The sequence below is a fragment of the Sardina pilchardus genome, chromosome 4 (genome assembly GCF_963854185.1).
Source record: "Sardina pilchardus chromosome 4, fSarPil1.1, whole genome shotgun sequence".
NCBI lineage: Eukaryota > Metazoa > Chordata > Actinopteri > Clupeiformes > Clupeidae > Sardina > Sardina pilchardus.
In genome coordinates, this window is record NC_084997.1 from 2253151 (window position 1) to 2271205 (window position 18055).

Here is an 18055-nt window from a genome sequence, read left to right on the forward strand (position 1 = left end):
AAGATTCTATGATGTCATGATCACAATGTTAAGTCTATGGGGAAATTTTAATAGTTTTTGATTTATAGCTTAAAAAGTATAAAAGTTACAAAGTTGAAAAGTCAAAGCAACCTAACCCATTAGAAGACCTATGTTACAAAGTTTGAATGAAGTTTCTAAGTTAAACGGTTGAAGAGAAATTGCTTGCAGAAAAAGTGGTAAGCGGAATAATAATAAGAGATCATCCGAAGATGAAGATCATCCGTGTGAAGTTTCGTGAAGATCGTGTAAATTTTGCAACCTGTGGAAATGTTTAAGTGGTTTTGATTAAATCCAATATGGCGGCCGAATCAAATAGGTTGATGTCACAAATTGAGCTGGGTCAGCCTAAGGACCTCTCACAGTATAACCAGACACCAGTAGCAAGTTTAAATTCCAAACACATCTAGAGCTACAGGCCAAAAAGCCTTTTTGTTAATTGCAGCGCCCCCTAGAGGTCAAAGGTCACCAAATTTCTTGAGCCACCTCCTGATGGGGTCCTGAGTCCATGTACCAAGTTTGGTTTTGATGCGTGCAGGAGTTGCTGGAATATGAGCCCACTTCCTGTTTGGCGGCTTCGCCGCGAATTTCGATTGGCTGTTATGGGCCAACGGTAAAAGTTCCGAAGAAACAAAGCACGAGCTGGATAGGGCATGGTCTGAGGATGCTCTGTGTCAAGTTTGGTGTCGATCGGTCAAAATTTGTGAACGAAAAAACTTTTGAAGTGTTTTTCATAAAATCCAAAATGGCGGAAAATCCATCATGGCGGAAAATCACATCATAGGGTGCATTGAACTCGGGCAGGTCCAAGGATTCCAATGATACCTGATTTTTGAAAATTGGCGCAAGGGTTCAAAAGTTACGTGTGTAAACGCATGTCCAACTTTGACCTGTTGGTGGCGCTAGAGGGCTTGAGCTGCCAACATGAAACTTGGTCACATGAATCATCGGACTGTCCCTAATCAGTGTGCCAAATTTCACAACTTTTCACCAGTCGGTTCTATGGGCTGCCATAGACTCCCATTGCAGAGGAAAGATGTGTAATAAATATAGCTGCAAGCAGCAATGTGGGGGCCAAGCAGGCAGGTCAAAAGGCCAGAGTTGCCATGGTAACTTGATGCTGTTATGTCAGGTATGTAGTTTTAAGCAGTCATAAGAATTTTGATGTCAAACAACCCAAGATTGGCCGAGATGCAAGCCCATTTCCTGTTTGGCGGCTTTGCCGCCAATTTCGATTAGCTGTTGCGGGCGAACGGTTTAAGATATCGTTACGAAAAGCAAGGCCTATGTTACACTCGGGCTGAAGATCATCTGTGTGAAGTTTCGTGAAGATCGGACACATTTTGTGACCTGTGGAAATGTTAAAGGGATTTGATTAAATCCAATATGGCGGCCGAATCAAAAAGGTTGATGTCGCAAATTGAGATGGGTCAGCCTAAGGACTTCTCACAGTATAACAAGACACCAGTAGCAAGTTTAAATTCCAAACACATCAACAGCTACAGGCCAAAATGCCTTTTTGCTAATTACGGTGCCCTCTAAAGGTCAAAGGTCACCACATTTCTTGAGCCTCCCCCTGATGGGGTCCTGAGTCCATGTACCGAGTTTGGTTTCAATGCGTGCAAGGGTTGCTGAAATATGAGCCCACTTCCTGTTTGGCGGCTTCGCAAATTTGGTGAAAATCAGAGAAAAATTGTGACCTCCAATACATTTTAAGTGTTTTTGATAAAATCCAAAATGGCGGAAAATGACGTCACAGGGTGCGTTGAACTCAGGCTGGTCCAAGGATTACAAAGATACCTGGTTTTTGAAAATTGACCCAAGGGTTCAAAAGTTACGTGCGTGAACGCACATCCAAATTTGACCTGTTGGTGGTGCTAGAGGGCTTGAGTTGCCGACATGAAACTTGGTCACATGAATCAACAGACTGTCCCTAATCAGTGTGCCAAATTTCACAACTTTTCACCAGTTGGTTCTATGGGCTGTCATTGACTCCAATGGCAGAGGTATAATAGTTTATAATAATAATAATAAGAAAACATAGAAACACAATGGGTGCCTTCGCAGCTTCGCTGCTTGGCCCCCAATAATAGCAAAATCTAGCAACACAATGAGGGCTTTGCAGCTTCGATGCTTGGCCCCCAATAATAGTTTATAAATATAGCTGCAAGCAGCAATGTGGGGGCCAAGCTTTGGAAATTTGGAAAGACAACCCCTCCCCCTCCCCCCCTCCCCCCGTGACCACCATAGAGGAGTATTTGTGTGCTTGTGTCTGGGTTTGAGAGAGAGAGAGATGAAAGCATTGCTGAAAAATGAGCTGACTTCCTGTGATTATAGCGCCCCCATAGTGGTCAAAAGACATGACATGGTAGAGTGGGCGTGTGCAAATGGAACCCCCCCCCCCCCCCCCCCCCCACACACACACAACCACCATAGAGGAGGGTGTGTGTGCTTGTGTCTGGGTTTGAGAGAGAGAGATGAAAGCATTACTGAAAAATGAGCTGACTTCCTGTGATTATAGCGCCCCCATAGTGGTCAAAAGACATGACATGGTAGAGTGGGCGTGTGCAAATGGAACCCCCCCCCCCACAACCACCATAGAGGAGGGTGTGTGTGCTTGTGTCTGGGTTTGAGAGAGAGAGAGATGAAAGCATTACTGAAAAATGAGCTGACTTCCTGTGATTATAGCGCCCCCCTAGCGGTCAAAAGACATGACATGGGAGAGTGGGCGTGTGCAAATGGACCCCCCCCCCCCCCCCCCACCACCACCATAGAGGAGGGTGTGTGTGCTTGTGTCTGGGTTTGAGACAGAGAGAGAGTGGATTTGAAGAAAATAGCCAAAATTAATTTCTAATTTTTTTTTTTGTGTGTGTGTGTGTTCCTAAGTCCACTTACCAAGTTTGACTTTGATAGGTGAAAGTGTTGTTTATTATAGCGCCCCTAGTGTTCAAACGTCACCAAATTTAGTGTAGGTCCTCAGGATGTGCTCACAAGTCCACGTACCAAGTTTGGTGTTGATACGAGAAAGTTTTGCTAATTATAGCGCCCCTAGTGGTCAGAGTACACCAAATGCATTGTGCGTCCTCAGGGTGGGGTCCCAAGTCCATATACCAAGTTTGGTTTCGATACGTGAAAGCATTGCTGAGATATGAGCCTACTTCCTGTTACTATAGCGCCCCCACAGCTGTCAAAGGGCACCAAAGTTGTTGAGGCTTCTCTTAATTGGGATCTGAGCCCATGTTCTAAGTTTGGTCTTGATACGTGAAAGCCTTGCTGAGATATAGGTTCACTTCCTGTGTGGCGGCTTTGCCGCCAATTTGGATTGGCTGTTACAGGCGAGCACTTCCGTCAATTGTTCCATAAAGCAATGCAATTATAAGTCATGGTCTGAAGATGGTGTGTGCAAATTTTGGTGAGAATCGGATGAAATTTGTGACCTGTGAAACTTTTTGACCGTTTTTGACCTTGTCCTGCTGGTGGCGCTACAGCCTGAATGGTAAAGTATTGTTAATAGGTGGGTGGGGTCAGTACTTTTGTCTTAAAGAGACCCTATGCAACTTTCTGCAGGAGACGATCGCTCCTTGTTTACATCTGGAAATCTGAGACGAAGAACCACGCTTGCAATTTATATATTTAAATATAGCCTATACATGTATAAATATACACGCTAAAGCTGTCGGGGAAGCTCTGCAGAGAGAATGCAAGCATAAAACGAGCGAAAACGAAAAACAAAACCGAAACCAGAGATGAAATCGCCAATCCTGCATAGTTCCTCTTTAAACCACGGAGCAATTTTCAGCTTGATAGGTCAAAGCATTGCAGAGCTACTTGCATTAATGTTGTTGAAAAATGTATACATTTTGACCTGTTGGTGGCGCTAGAGTTTTGGGGTCTGGAGTCTGTAAATTGGGGAAAGTGGTCATTGGCCATAGAGGAATATATGTGTTAAATTTCAAAACGTTTTACTGTATGGTTCTATGGCTTCCATAGAGATATAGGTTTAATGTCTGTGTGGCGGCTTCGCCGCCGATTTTGATTGGCTGTTAAGGGCAAATAATTTTGTCAATTCCTCCAGAAAGCAATGCAATAAAAAGGCATGGTCTGAAGATGGTGTGTGCAAATTTTGGTGAGAATCGGATGAAATGTCAGACCTGTGAAACTTTTTGAAAGTTTTGACCTTGGTCTGTTGGTGGCGCTACAGCGTTTGTGGAAAAGTCTTGTTAATTGGTGGGTGGGGCTATACCTTTTGTGTTAATACACTGAGCAAGTTTCAGCTTGATAGGTCTAAGCATTAAAGAGCTAATTGCATTAATGTTGTTAAAAAGTTGATGATTTTTGACCTGTTGGTGGCGCTAGAGGTTTGAGGTCTGGAGTCTGTAAGTTGGTGAAAGTGCTTAGAGTTGTGAGTAGAATAAGTGTGCCAAATTTCACAACTTTTTACTGTATGGATCTATGGGCTGCCATAGACTTCCAGAGGAGAAGAATAATAGGAAAAGGTAGAATCACTATGGGTTCCTCGCAGCTTCGCTGCTTGGCCCCCAATAATAAGAAAAAATTAGGGGTGGCACGGTTTTTGAAAAATGCTCCGAACCGTGCGGTTCGCATGTCACGGTTTGGAGTGTGTGTTCGTCGTACGGTCCTACGGTTCAGGCTAGTTATGGCATGCGCAATTGATTCCCATATTTGACGACGTGTTTCCCTTACGTGCGAGAGTAGGAGTATGGAGTTTTGAGTGCTGCGTGCAAGGTTTTAGAAATGGCAAGTGCGAGAGATCATCCCTAGCGTGGTCAAACTGATGCACCTGACCCTGCCCGGGTGGAAGCATGTTCTTCCGCAACTGTAGACTATGCATGCAACTTTACCAAACGGTAGAAGTAAACTCATTCTCCTTGGCCCGCTCTCGTGCGCGCTCAATGGACACCCGCCCTCAACATGCACAATAATCCAAATAGAACATTCACAATCGTGAACGCAATGACGCACAAAAGACGATTAGCTTAATTACTGTTAAAAACGGTTAGCATCAGACATTTGATAAAATCTCTTGCATTCAAGTTGACTGACCATCTCAATACCAATGTTTTCAATTCCAAGGCTTAAAAGGGCCTGTCCCAAGGAGAAAAAGTATTTGAAAACTGAAACTTGAAACTTGAAACTAAAACACATGTGGGGAAACTGAACAGTCCAACCAGTAGAGTATGATGAGCTTAGCCTGCTACTTTGTTTACAATATTTTGAGGCTTCAGCCAGACAGCTGAATTTAAGAGGTGGAGTTATAATGAATAGTAGGCTATAATCTGCATAAAGTTTGCCGTTATGAATGTCAGACATGTCAGCATATAGAATGAATAAATAATTACATAATGTGTGTGTGTTTCAAATAAAGACAAGCTTTACATCTTGTTAAAAAATCATTCACACTATATGAAAGGAGAGCGATAAAAAGGCGATGCAATGAAAAATATGGGTGGACGACCTACATTTTGTGCAGGTGCACCATCCCTGCCAAATAAATGAAAAGATTGTTGAAATCATCAATGTCTTCCCTCTTGCTTTATCAATATCTCAACTGAAGCTTAAAGTTTCCTCAGACAATAATGTGCTTTATGTGAAGTCAAATTCAGTTTGTGCATTATTACATGATAACTATTCTCTAAATACTCTAGCCTAATTGTGGATGATTAAGCTATGTGCTGAAATATGTTTCTGGAGTGTTAAAGAGTAAAAGAAAAAATAACAACAAGAACCGCACCGAACCGAAAACCGTGACCCCAAACCGTGATACGAACCGAACCGTGGATTTTGTGAACCGTGCCACCCCTAGAAAAAATAGAAACACAATGGGTGCCTTCGCAGCTTCGCTGCTTGGCCCCCAATAAGAAGTCTAGGAATAACAGTACAGTGCATTTTCATGCACTGTAACTATTGGACTTCGTAGTTAACTGACCTAGCTTGTAGCATTGCAACATTGACAAACGTCACTGAGGCTCAGCTGATGATCCATGTTATCCACTTAGCAGAAGTTGATACTCGTGTCTTGCGCAAGTGCTGTTTGTAGGCTTAGATATCATGTTTAGGCAATCTCTTTTCTCGACCATGCACAAAGCATCACATGCATTTGCCACATAAAATAGATCGACAAAGTAGCTACTCTATTGAATTGCCCTGAGGAAGACTCAGTATAGCCTAGTCGAAACGCGCTAACTTTATCCAATGAAATAAAGGATTTTTAAAAATGTTTTCACTCAATCGGTGTGCCTCGGACCTCTGACTAGCCTACTGCCTTCTATAACTTAATCACCAAGAAACTTTACATACAGGACAGTCGCAGTTTGTTTTAATTATATTTTTGTCCGTTCCCGAGCACCTGTTTTTTTCTTTAATTATAAGCGACCCAACGCAGCACTCCTCTCTTTCTACGTTAGGCATTCTATTATTGCAGGTTTACAATTAGTGATCAGACTTGCTTTCATTAGGCTTAGTCTACTGATATATACACAAAAACTATCTCCAGCGGGATCGTGTGTGCAGGCTGTGGTTAATTCAGGCAACACATTTTTTTTTGAACTGATGGAATTGTATTTGCTACTTAATTTGCTAAGGGACACATTTGTAATCTATCAAATTTAATCTAGTTTCCATTAGGCTAGATGTCACCAAACAAATGCTTTAAGAAACCTTTGGTGGATGTCATTCACCCTTGGACTTTACGCAAACGGCCATCAACTAACATTACGATTCTTTCCATGTGATGTGATGTTAACTATCTTCAAAGACGTGGGAACCATTATAATAGACTAGCCTACTCACTAGTGATTAGCCTATCTGAGCATAATGTCAATTGGCATATGACTTGATAAACCATTTGAAAGTGAAAGGCCAATGTTTGAGCTTTATTAGGAAGTGATTATTTGATAGCCTACGGAAATCGGCGACATCGTTTAAGCATAGTTCACATTTCAAAAAGTTTTGAAACTGAGACTTAACAGAAAATATAAATAATAACTTAATTTAAATATTATTATAACATTTATTAAATGTTTAAACGTGTAGGCTACTCCTCTGCCGACTATCTCGCCAACTCAATGAAACTCAATGAAACGTCATAAACGTATCGAATCTTGGTGGCCAGGTAGGCCGCGAAGCATACATCTGATGCACACTCCGTTTCGGGGAAAAGAAGGGTGGGTTTGTCGGCCGGATTCGAAGGAGCCCACAGAATGGGACAGTACTAGGCGCGCCACTATGACGCAACTGGTCTACGAATCTGGCCTTAGAACCACGCAGCCCCTGGAATGAGACACAGCTAATAAGTTTGTTATTCTCATCTAAGAATAGTTGCAATAGTGTGAGATGACAATCCCACAAAGCAAATAGGTTTGATATTTACAAAGCATACCTTGGCTCCAATAAGACAAATGTCTTTGACAAAATGAGACTGCATCATCTCTGCAAGCAATCGAGAATGGGTGGGTGTCCTTATGAAGCCATGGGTCCTATGGGGTGAACGGGGTGGGTGACTTCCAGATGGTACCTGAGAGGAGGGGGAATGAAAAAAAACAGTAAAACGTAAAAAAAAAAATGCTGCTATGTAGATGTATATGGAACAGGCTTTAAAGGAATAGTTGGGAATTTTGGACATAGGACCTCATTTCCAACTTAGTAGGGGTGATATAGGTCGATGGAGACCATTTGCAGTGAATTTCTGCCCTTCCTTGAGTTGCAGCGTTCATCTCGTGCTAATCTGGTGCTGAAATAACGCAAGTCAATGGTAACCAGCCTGCCACTGAAAACACTCCACAGAACACCCGAAACAAATAAATTATAACGTCAGACTATCGATGCACATGCCTGTGTTGATAGAACAATGTTAGAAATAAAACTAACCTTGCATTGCCTACTTTGTTCCCTGTATGGCAGTGGCGGATTGATATTGAGAAACTAGTCCCTCAAAATTATATTTATTTATAAATCATTGAGTTGCAAGGTTAGTTTTATTTCTAAAATTATTCTATCAACACGGACATGTATATTGATAGTCTGACGTTTTAATTTACTTGTCTCGGGTGTGCTGTGGAGTCAGTGAGTAAGACTGTTATGGATGTTACCGTTGAAATGCGTTAGCTCAGAACCAGCGTTAGCAAGGGGGAACGCTGCAACTGAAGGAAGGGGTTAAACGCGGAAATGAGGTCCTATGTCCAAAATTCCCAACTATTCCTTTAATAAGCAAAATCCCTCTTTAGTCACATTCATTTAGGCAAATAACCTTCAACCAAAACCTTCCCTCACATACCCAATGACTCAACACTTCCCTTGTACATAGACATTGGTGACACAAGTCAATGTTGCATTTTCATCATTTGTAAATGCATAAGATGATTTGGTAACGCTTTAGAATAACATATGCTTATTAGCTATTACAGTTTTTCTCAAATGCTAAAACACATTTCACAAATGTTTCCTCCATGTTCCCAAATGTCTAAACACAATACCCTTTTCTAAAGCCACATAAGCACAACCACACCTTCTCACTTCCAAATTCAAACTTTCACACCAAAAGAGCAGCTCGAAGCTTTCAAAAATGTAAACACTATACACAACATTACACACTACAGCAAAATAATTGAAAACACAACGCTCAATTTGTGAGAAGGTTCTTTGTTTCATAACAGCCAATGCATATTTTTAAAAAACTTTAGAGTAACGGATCTTCTTAGATCTCTGCAGAGGATTAGGCATTTGAAGAGTTCTTTTCCAAAATGCTATATCCACCATTTTACTGATGAATTTTCATAAATATATTATTTTAAATTTTGTTTTTCAAGTAATCTCAGTGAAACTGTATTGGGTTATGTTTACAGTAGTTACAGTAATTTATCTTTACTCAATAAAAACAAAACAACTGCATTTTTATTGATATTACCTGAAACACACAAATACTGTAAATACAGTAACATGATTTGTTACAGTACAGTAATGTTTTCAAAAATGGATTTATAGCATTTTGGAAAAGAGCTCTTCATTTAGAGTTGTGAGTTTCATATGAAGAGTACAGAAAATTCGGTAACACTTTACATTACGGCTCGCTAATAAGGTGGTAATTGTATGGTAATTTCTATGTAATTTCATGGTAACAATCCCTTGTTACCACTTATTACAAGTAATTTCCATGTAGTTTCTAGTGCAATTACTCCGCAGTTTCTAGGTAATAGCAATGCAAACAGCATTAATTAAGGTGGTAATTTCTATGGTATTTTTACGTAATTTCATGGTAATAATATTTTTTAGCCCCTTATTACTATGTAATTTTATGCAATTTCCAGTGCAATTACTCTGCAGTTTCTAAGTAATAATGATGCAAACAGCTTTCATTTTAAGTTTAATAAAATGGTAATGATTTAAAATGAATCTAGTTCTTGAAATGATAGTCCAGGATTTACTTATTGTTTTTGTTTAATTACCTGAAAAACAAGGAGGTAATTTCCTGGAAAATACACAGCATCAGGGCCGTAAAATACACTATCACTTATTTCCACTAAGTTACTTAGTTATTACCATCTCTGATCTGAAATAGGTTACCGTGTACTGACATTCAACACACAACCACATGTTGAGCACAACCTTAACTTTGTTCTGCAAAAAAACATTGTTTTCACACATTTAACATGTTCTGCAATAATAAAACAACATAATCAAATTCTGAAACAGGCTAAATATTTTATTTGCAGTGCACCCTAAACCTACCAAAACATTCATACAGGTACAGAGGTGACGTGTTTGTTACAGATGAAAATATTATAATATTTCGTTGACTTCTTTGGGTCAGAAGCTCCTCTCGGAATATAAATCGTCCTTCTCAAAATTATGACAGCAGACACGGTAATCCATTACTTTAGCGTTTCGATTGAGGTGTCAATGTCCACATTCAAAACAATAAGCCACTGGAGACCGACCGTATCGCAATTACAGCTGATGAAAAACTTGCTGGATTGTAAACTTTTAATTTTTGTTTCGCTGCCGGGAAAGGAACAGACACGAACCACTCTGTCTTCCTTGTCCTCTTTCTTCTGTCTGTAGCATATCTCACCAGAGAAAAGACGGGCTCTGATCTCACTGTAATTTGAGCACTGGACTACCCGTACTCTCTTCCGGCAATAGCTCCCGTGCGTGCTTCCGTGTGAACACTTGTGTGACATTTCTGTGCTTCATATAGAGTTGCAGTCTCGAACGATTTCTAAGTGTGTACAGACTATTCCAAAGTTTACAGACTAACTGGTGCTTTGTTTTATGTGTAGACACCTCGAGTTAGCTGCTGACGAGGTTTTGCGCTGTTTTGAGCAATGTTAGTGGTTTAATTTTGAAAGCGTAGCCTATGGCTTTATGCCACTGTTAGCGATTTTGGGCTGTAGCTCATGCTAGCTCTGCAGGCTAGCCTACTGCTGATCAACGAAAAATACTTCTTCCATGGCTTAGTTAAATTTTCGGCGGACTTACAGGCTACTTTAAATGTTGTATGTTAAAGGGATAATCCGGAGTGAAATGCACTTTAGATCAATTTTTCGGACTATTGGGAGTACATACGTTGAGTTGACACCAAAATCATGTCATTCGGATGTATTTTGAGAAAGTTCGAGTTCACCGTTTTTAGCCAAAACTCGTTAGCCTGGAAGTGACCGGGGCAGGTCCTTTCGCCACTACAAAACGCTATTTTTATACCTCTTCTACTGTTCCAAACAACGCTACACTTACGTGGTAGTGAGTAGAGGGTCCCTAAAGCCAAACCGAAGTATCCTAACGTCTTTATGTGGTCGGATAGAGAGTCCAGAATGAATTTAATCGAGTCAGTACCTTTCCGGAAATGTTAGTAAAGTGTTGTTGAAGCGTTGCGCAGCTGCCGCAGCGACATTTCCGGAAGGTACTGACTCGATTAAATTCATTCTGGACTCTCTATCCGACCACATAAAGACGTGGGGATACTTCCGTTTGGCTTTAGGGACCCTAGTCTACTCACTACCACGTAAGTGTAGCGTTGTTTGGAAGGCTACAAAATAGCCTAGCCAGATGGTAATAACCAAGTAATTGAGTGGAAATAGGTGATAATGTATTTTACGGCCCTGATACTGTGTATTTTCCTGGTAATTACCTCCTTGTTTTTCAGGTAATTAAACAAAAACAACACTAAAAATGTCATAAGGATAATTGATGGGTTTATCAACACAGCTAGGTAATTAAATAGGAAGAGGCAATAGTGCATTTTACAGCTCTGATACCATATAGTTTCCATAAAATTACTTCACTTGTTCCAGTTTAGTTACAGGCACATAATGTCTTCTTTACCAGCTTACTACGACAATGACTTGGTTTTTCTCTTTCTTAGTAGGCTAATAACTAAGTAATTGGGTGGAAATAAGTGATAATGTATTTTACGGCCCTGATGCTGTGTATTTTCCTGGAAATTACCTCCTTGTTTGTCATGTAATTAAACAAAAACAATAAGTAAAGTTTCAAATAATTACCATTTTATTATACTCAAAATGAAAGCTGTTTGCATCGCTATTACCTAAAAACTGCAGAGTTATTGCACTGGAAACTGCATGGAAATAACTTGTAATAAGTGGCTACAAAGGATTATTCATAAAATGATATCAAAATAACATAGAAATTACCACCTTAATTAATGCTGTTTGCATTGCTATTACCTAGAAACAGCAGAGTAATTGCACTGGAAACTGCATAGAAATTACTGGTAATAAGTGGCAACAAGTGGTAACAAGGGCTTGTTACCATGAAATTACATAGAAATTACCATACAATTACCACCTTATTAGCGAGCCGTAATGTAAAGTGTTACCGAAAATTCTGCAAGTACACTACTGTAACACAACTCAATGCAAAAAACAGAATCTATTGCACACAACAGTACTTTTGAAAACATGATCAGGGTGTGAAGTTCTTTTACAGTATTTTCTTCATTCACACCACACACACACACACCACATTCACTGTGCGCTTTAGCAACAAGTGTCTTCAATTTTGAGTCGTTGTGTGTAATAAATGACGCCAGGTGTGTTCATTGTGTTCAGTTATTGCTGACTGTGGCAAGCATTTTGCATCACATGAGCTTTCATTTGAAAATATGTTTTGCAAGATGTGTTTTAGCAAGGAAAAATGTGCTTAGATTTATGAGAACGGAGGACTGTGTTTTGTGAATTGTGTCTTCATGTGAAATGTGTTTATGGTATTGAAAAATTGTGGCTAGATTTAGTAAATGTGTTTAGACAACTGGTCATTTGGTTTAGAGGATTGGCTTTTGTGTTTTAGCATTTGAGAAAAACTGTAACTGTAACAAGTTGTATGTTAACAGTTAGTTAATGTTATTAAATGATAACGACAGTTAACTAACTGTTAGTAACTAATTGTTAACTGCTTATTATGCACTGTTAATAGCTAATAAGCACATGTTATTCTAAAGCATTACCAGAAATCCTTACAACAAATATTTACAATAGCCTCAATTGTTTCTCACCTGAAAAGTGATACTATCACTTGCAACATGGATGGTAACAGCCACATGTGTTGTAATCTCTGAATTGATTGGTTCCACGTTGACCACCTCAGAAACATGGCACTCAGGAGACTCAACAAGCTCAAATCGCTAAAGAAAAGACAAAAGTTTCAGATATAAAATGATTATTATAGTCCTTCAGACAACGCTGCCCTATAAAAAGAGTGAACTGACACATAGGTCTGCTGTAAAGCTGATTCTTGGACAACTAAAATGAAATATAAAGGAACTAATTCAACAGGTCTCAAACAGGTATGGCATGTTGACAAACAACAAAAACAAATTTAAATGGGAACATTTGAACATTTGAAAGTCCAGTATATGGGTTACTTGCATCTTGTCTCTAGAATTGATAGTACCATATATCAAGCCTGCAGGTATACACTGGTTTAATTTCAGTGCTGGTTCTTGCCTTAGCTTATCTGAATTCAGTTGAGGTGCAATTGGTCTAGTGTATAGGTCCCAAAATAGTTTGGCCCACGGGCCAAATTATGTCAAGCATGCCAAACCAAGGGCCAAAGCATTCAGGATTAAACAAGCATAACGTAATTTCCCAACTATTGTACAGTACATTGATTTTACAAAATTTCTTCAGCTATGACTGTAATACCCAAGGGCAGTTAAAATGGTATTAATATGGTTTTGTTTCTTGAATAAAACACTATCCCGCGGCTTATACACAATGCGGCTAATACACAGAAAAGTACTGTACCACGAAACATTTAAAATGGAAAAATGATCATCAACACTGCCATAATGTGTTCAGAGATAATGAGATTAATAAAGACTGTTGAATAGTTTGCTTATTTACAGATTTCATTGTTGCTATACCCAAATCCTTTAGCTTTCTATGATTCTGCACTTGTTACCTTCTAGAAAGCGTTAGATCAGAAGTTATTAAACCAAAGAATGTATCAGTAGTCCGGTCACATCTTGCTTTGGAGCTTCATTCAAAAGTGAAAGCAGGCAGTTGAAACAGCTAAAGAATGTCTGATTCAAGTTCAGCATGCAAACTATTTGTTTCTCAGCAAAAGCCACCATGAAATGGTAACAAATAAATGTAAAGACTCATTTGGAGTTTATTTTTTCATTTTGGCAACATTAACATACAGAGTATATGCAGACAACTAATATTTAATTAATGATGAAAAAACATTAACTTGTGACAAATACATATTTTAGTAACAATTAACAAATATTAACAAAGGGTTAGTTAATGATTAGTTTGCTATTTATTAAGGACCCTTATTATGGAGTGTTACTGGTCCGTTTAACTGGACCGGACCCGAGTGCGGTTACTTCTACCATAGTTGGTCTGTGTTCACATTACATGTTTGTCTGTGCACCCGGGTCCGTTTGCGTCATAGGCACCATGCTTCTAGACACGAACTTCGAGAATTCTGTTTACAAATATCACTCGGCAACACAGCAGAAGGCAGTGCAATGAAGAAGACAAAGGTAAAGATTAGTTAGATTCTTCAGAACGTTTGCTTAGCAACCTGCTCCAGCGTTCTAGCGAACCGGACCCCAGACCACCTTTTCAGGCGGACCCAGGTCCGGTCCCGGGTCCGCACCCGAGTTCGGTACGTTTGCGTTCACACGATCAAAAACAACCAAACCATCGGACCAAACGAACCCGGGTCCGTCCAGAGGACCTAGTGTGAAAGCGCCCTAAGTCCTTTCAGGACGAAGCAAAATCCCTCCACTGGTGTGTTGGGGTCCTGTTCGCCCTGTCGGATCTTATTTTCCCGATAATGACCGGTGTTCTATTATCCCTTAGGCTACTTAAAGGTAGGGTATGGAATGAGCTTTGTTGGCCATTTTTGCAAAATCACTTGAAATCCTATTCCTAACCCACTTATAGCCACTAAGTTGGAAGCACTGAAATGGAAATTAAACACGTCAATCATCTGCGGAACGGGCAGGGCTCGAAAAACTCCAGCCAATAGAATTCCTCACCCCATACCATCATTTCACAGCTCGTTCGTCAATCTAACGTCTTACTCCTCTTCCTGCTCCCCCTCCCCACCGCGCGCGACCCTTTCGAAAGCTGGTGACCGCGAGTCAGTGCTGAAACGAAACCAACTGCCTGCTGCTGCACGTCCATGTTCCCCTCTTGTTGTATGTGTCACTTCATTTCTATACAAACTAACTAAGGCAGCGGATACCTACGGAAACTCAATCACCCACGCAATAAATAAGCTATGTAGCAAAAATTACATTTTACCGTGACACGAAGAGTGCTGTAAACATGAAATCGAAACTTAACAGCTTGGAGCTACGGTGGAATAGGCGAACCAACGGGCCAGCACTAAACTCGGATATTTCAGGAGATAATCGCCCTGGTAAGAACAAACCAGATTCTGTTCAAATATACACACCTATGGCTACTGAACCATATGTACTACAACCCTTTGGAGGTGAATAAAGAATGTAATTGGGGAAGTTGATGTGAGTGATTGTATGGAGACTAGAGCTCATAGTGCTGTAGACGCCAGGCTGGCATTTCATTTAGCCTGGCTCGCTCTCGCGCTGCGCATTTGAATTGTCGCTCGTGCATGGAGGGCGGGACTTGAGGTTGTATATGTTCAAACTCTGCCGTCCGTTTAGCTAATTCCGTACCCAACCTTTAATTATAAGATTCACTTCACCCTAAAATATGTTTTTTGAGCTGTTGATTGATTGAAAATACTCATAAGTGGTGAACTGTACTATTACCAGGGTTAATATTGACAAAAATCGTGTTTCCCGACAAAAGTAACATTTCGTCTGATTTTGTATTGGAGATATTGCTCTCCGCGCATTCTACAGGTTGAAACATGCCATGGCATGTTGGTCCAAAATGCTATTGGAATGCTGACGAAGTCCTGTACTTCTCGTCCAACACTACGTCACCGGGTCGTTACAAATTAGGAATGAAACGCCCCAACACCTGCTGCCCTGATTAGCCTACCTGTGATAAACCATGTCTGCAGCACTCATTCCCAGATTGACACAAAATCACCATGGTTGATTGGTTGCAGCAGTGCTGCACTCCCTCTCCAAATTTCAGAACGTCTCGCCCATTTTGAAAGCCTTTTTCAGAAATGTGAAGTGGGTGGAGTTATGGGGTGAAGTGACTCTTTAATTATAGGACAACTCTGCTTGTCTGAGTTGACAGTAGATAGCAAGGTGATATTTTGGTTGAGATTGAAATCTCAATGATAAATAGACATTGAATCAGCATTGCAATCCCGACAAAACCCAACAGTGCAGGACCATTGATAACAGAGATATTGAAACAACATTGGTTAATAGTTTATGTTGCCATAATCAATAGAGCATCGATACATTAAACACACTAAAAGCATACTAAAAGATATTGAAAAGTCAAGGATTTATGGTTAACCAGGAAATCCTGACGTGGTGGTTGAAAAGTAGTAGATTTATAGTTGACCACGCGACGACATTTGAACAGTCCAGTGGGAGATCATTTGAAGCAACTTCAGACAGCCAGACCACGGTGCTCAGCTCTCCATCAAGTTCGCTGCTCCTCCCCCTTAATGGTAAGCAAGCATTTCTTAATCTAACGTTAATGTTTCCTTGTGAAATTTTTCATCCAAATTAAATTCTGGCATGTTTGCAGTCTATGTACATCGTACTGTCTAACTTACAAACTCATTTGTGCTTGTTGGGCCAACGTATGGTAAGTAACATTATGCTAGCTAGCTAGGTTACTTGCTGTTGTCAAATTAATGTTTTACATTACGTTATGACTGTTCGTCATGCTAGGTTAAAGAGAAGCTATGCAGGATTGGCGATTTCATCTCCGGTTTCGGTTTCGCTTTTCGTTTTCGTTCGTTTTATGCTTGCATATTTCTCTGCAGAGCTTCCCTTACAGCTTTAGCGTGTATATTTATTCATATATAGGCTATATATATAAATTGCAAGCGTGGTTCTTCTTGTTCCTTACGCATCTCAAACTTCCAGATGTAAACAAGGAGCGATCACCTCCTGAACAAACTGCAAGGCTGCAATAGCGGATAGGAACACTGTGGGCGGAAGGAAATATTACTGTTTTCGATAAAACTGGTCAGTCAAGCAAAACAACAATTTCTAAGCGATTTTATGACTATGAAAAGGCTGCATAGGGTCTCTTTAATGTTACATGTCTCATTTAGAATTAGGCTTACCTTAGTTAACAGTAAGTTACACTTTATTATATGTGTATTTACAGTTTCACTTGTAAGTAGCCCTCCGTTTCAGTTGAACATATTGATGTAACCATCAACATCTTTTTTCTTCTATTTCTGAGGTGCTGCTTCACTCTGCAGCTGGATGGTTGAGGCAGGCTGACTGCAACCGAGTGATCTATGGATGCTATACTGAATGGATGGCAGTGAAGCACAGCACACGTTAATTTCTAAACTAAGAAGAGGCAATAAATCCACTTGCCTTTCAAACTGATAAGACGTTGTCAATGGTTATTTGTGCAAGTTTGCACCTAAACCAGACATAGCTGCTGGCCATAGAAGGTCTAGCCTAATTTATCCTGGCTGTAGATAAAGCAGGATATGATTTTCCCAATATTTTACCAAATTAATAGTGGTTTATAGCGGTTAAATAACAATTGGAATACCACTGAAATCACGTTGATCTTTAGTTGGGTTGTAATTTCAACGTTATTTCAATATTAATCTTAATTGAAATACCATTGCAATTCCATTGATCTGTAGTTAGGATTTCAACATTGTTTCAATATTAACTGAGGGTGCAAACTGATGTTAAATCAATATCGAAATCCGACACTGATTCAATGATTTAACGTTGACAAAATAATGTTGATTCTACATAGTTTCAATGCCCGTCTGCTATCTGGGGTGTTTGTGTGCATATGAGTGTGCAGTGTGTCTTACATGGAGTAATCCCTCTACAGCAGTGCGTCCCTCTTTGCCAAGTATGATGTGATAGGGATACAATCTCTGGATGAGCTGTTGTGGGGATAGCGTCGGGAAAAGATCCTGGAAAGACACATTTAAAACATTTCTAAATAAATCTACCAGAAACACAAATATTCAAATATTATTAGTAACACTAACAAACTATTATTATTATTATTATTATTATAGTAACTATATGTATTTGTATAGCATATTTCATTTATATGATACAGCTCAAAATGCTTTAACACAAGAGAAAGAATTTAAAGGTACAGTAGCAATAACATTCAGGGAGCTAAAACAACAGTCCTTGAGACATAGGGCAGAAAAGTAGCCTGGAAGCCAGCCGAACTTTGCCCTGCCCACAACATTTGATTGGGTTCAACTTTAATTTCATTGTGCAGAGTACAAGTAGTACAGAGACAACAAATGCAGTTTGCGTCTAACCAGAAGTGCAAAAAAACAGGAGAAAGGTGGAGAAACAGGAGAAACAGGAGAAACAGGAGAAACAGGAGAAACAGAGACATGCAGGAGAAACTGAGCTTTCCAACAG

General features: G+C 39.9%; 1 protein-coding gene across 1 annotated transcript in view; it reads right to left on the reverse strand.

Moving 5' to 3' along the window:
• The window catches only part of vwa8 (von Willebrand factor A domain containing 8), a 284869-nt gene that overhangs the window by 240443 nt on the left and 26371 nt on the right, over positions 1 to 18055 (reverse strand). Inside the window, exons 9-11 of the mRNA XM_062533722.1 lie at positions 17479 to 17583; positions 12545 to 12673; positions 7418 to 7552 (exon numbers count right to left, since the gene is read on the reverse strand). Of these exons, the coding sequence (XP_062389706.1) occupies positions 7418 to 7552; positions 12545 to 12673; positions 17479 to 17583 (369 nt within the window). The remainder of the gene's footprint in view (positions 1 to 7417; positions 7553 to 12544; positions 12674 to 17478; positions 17584 to 18055) is intronic.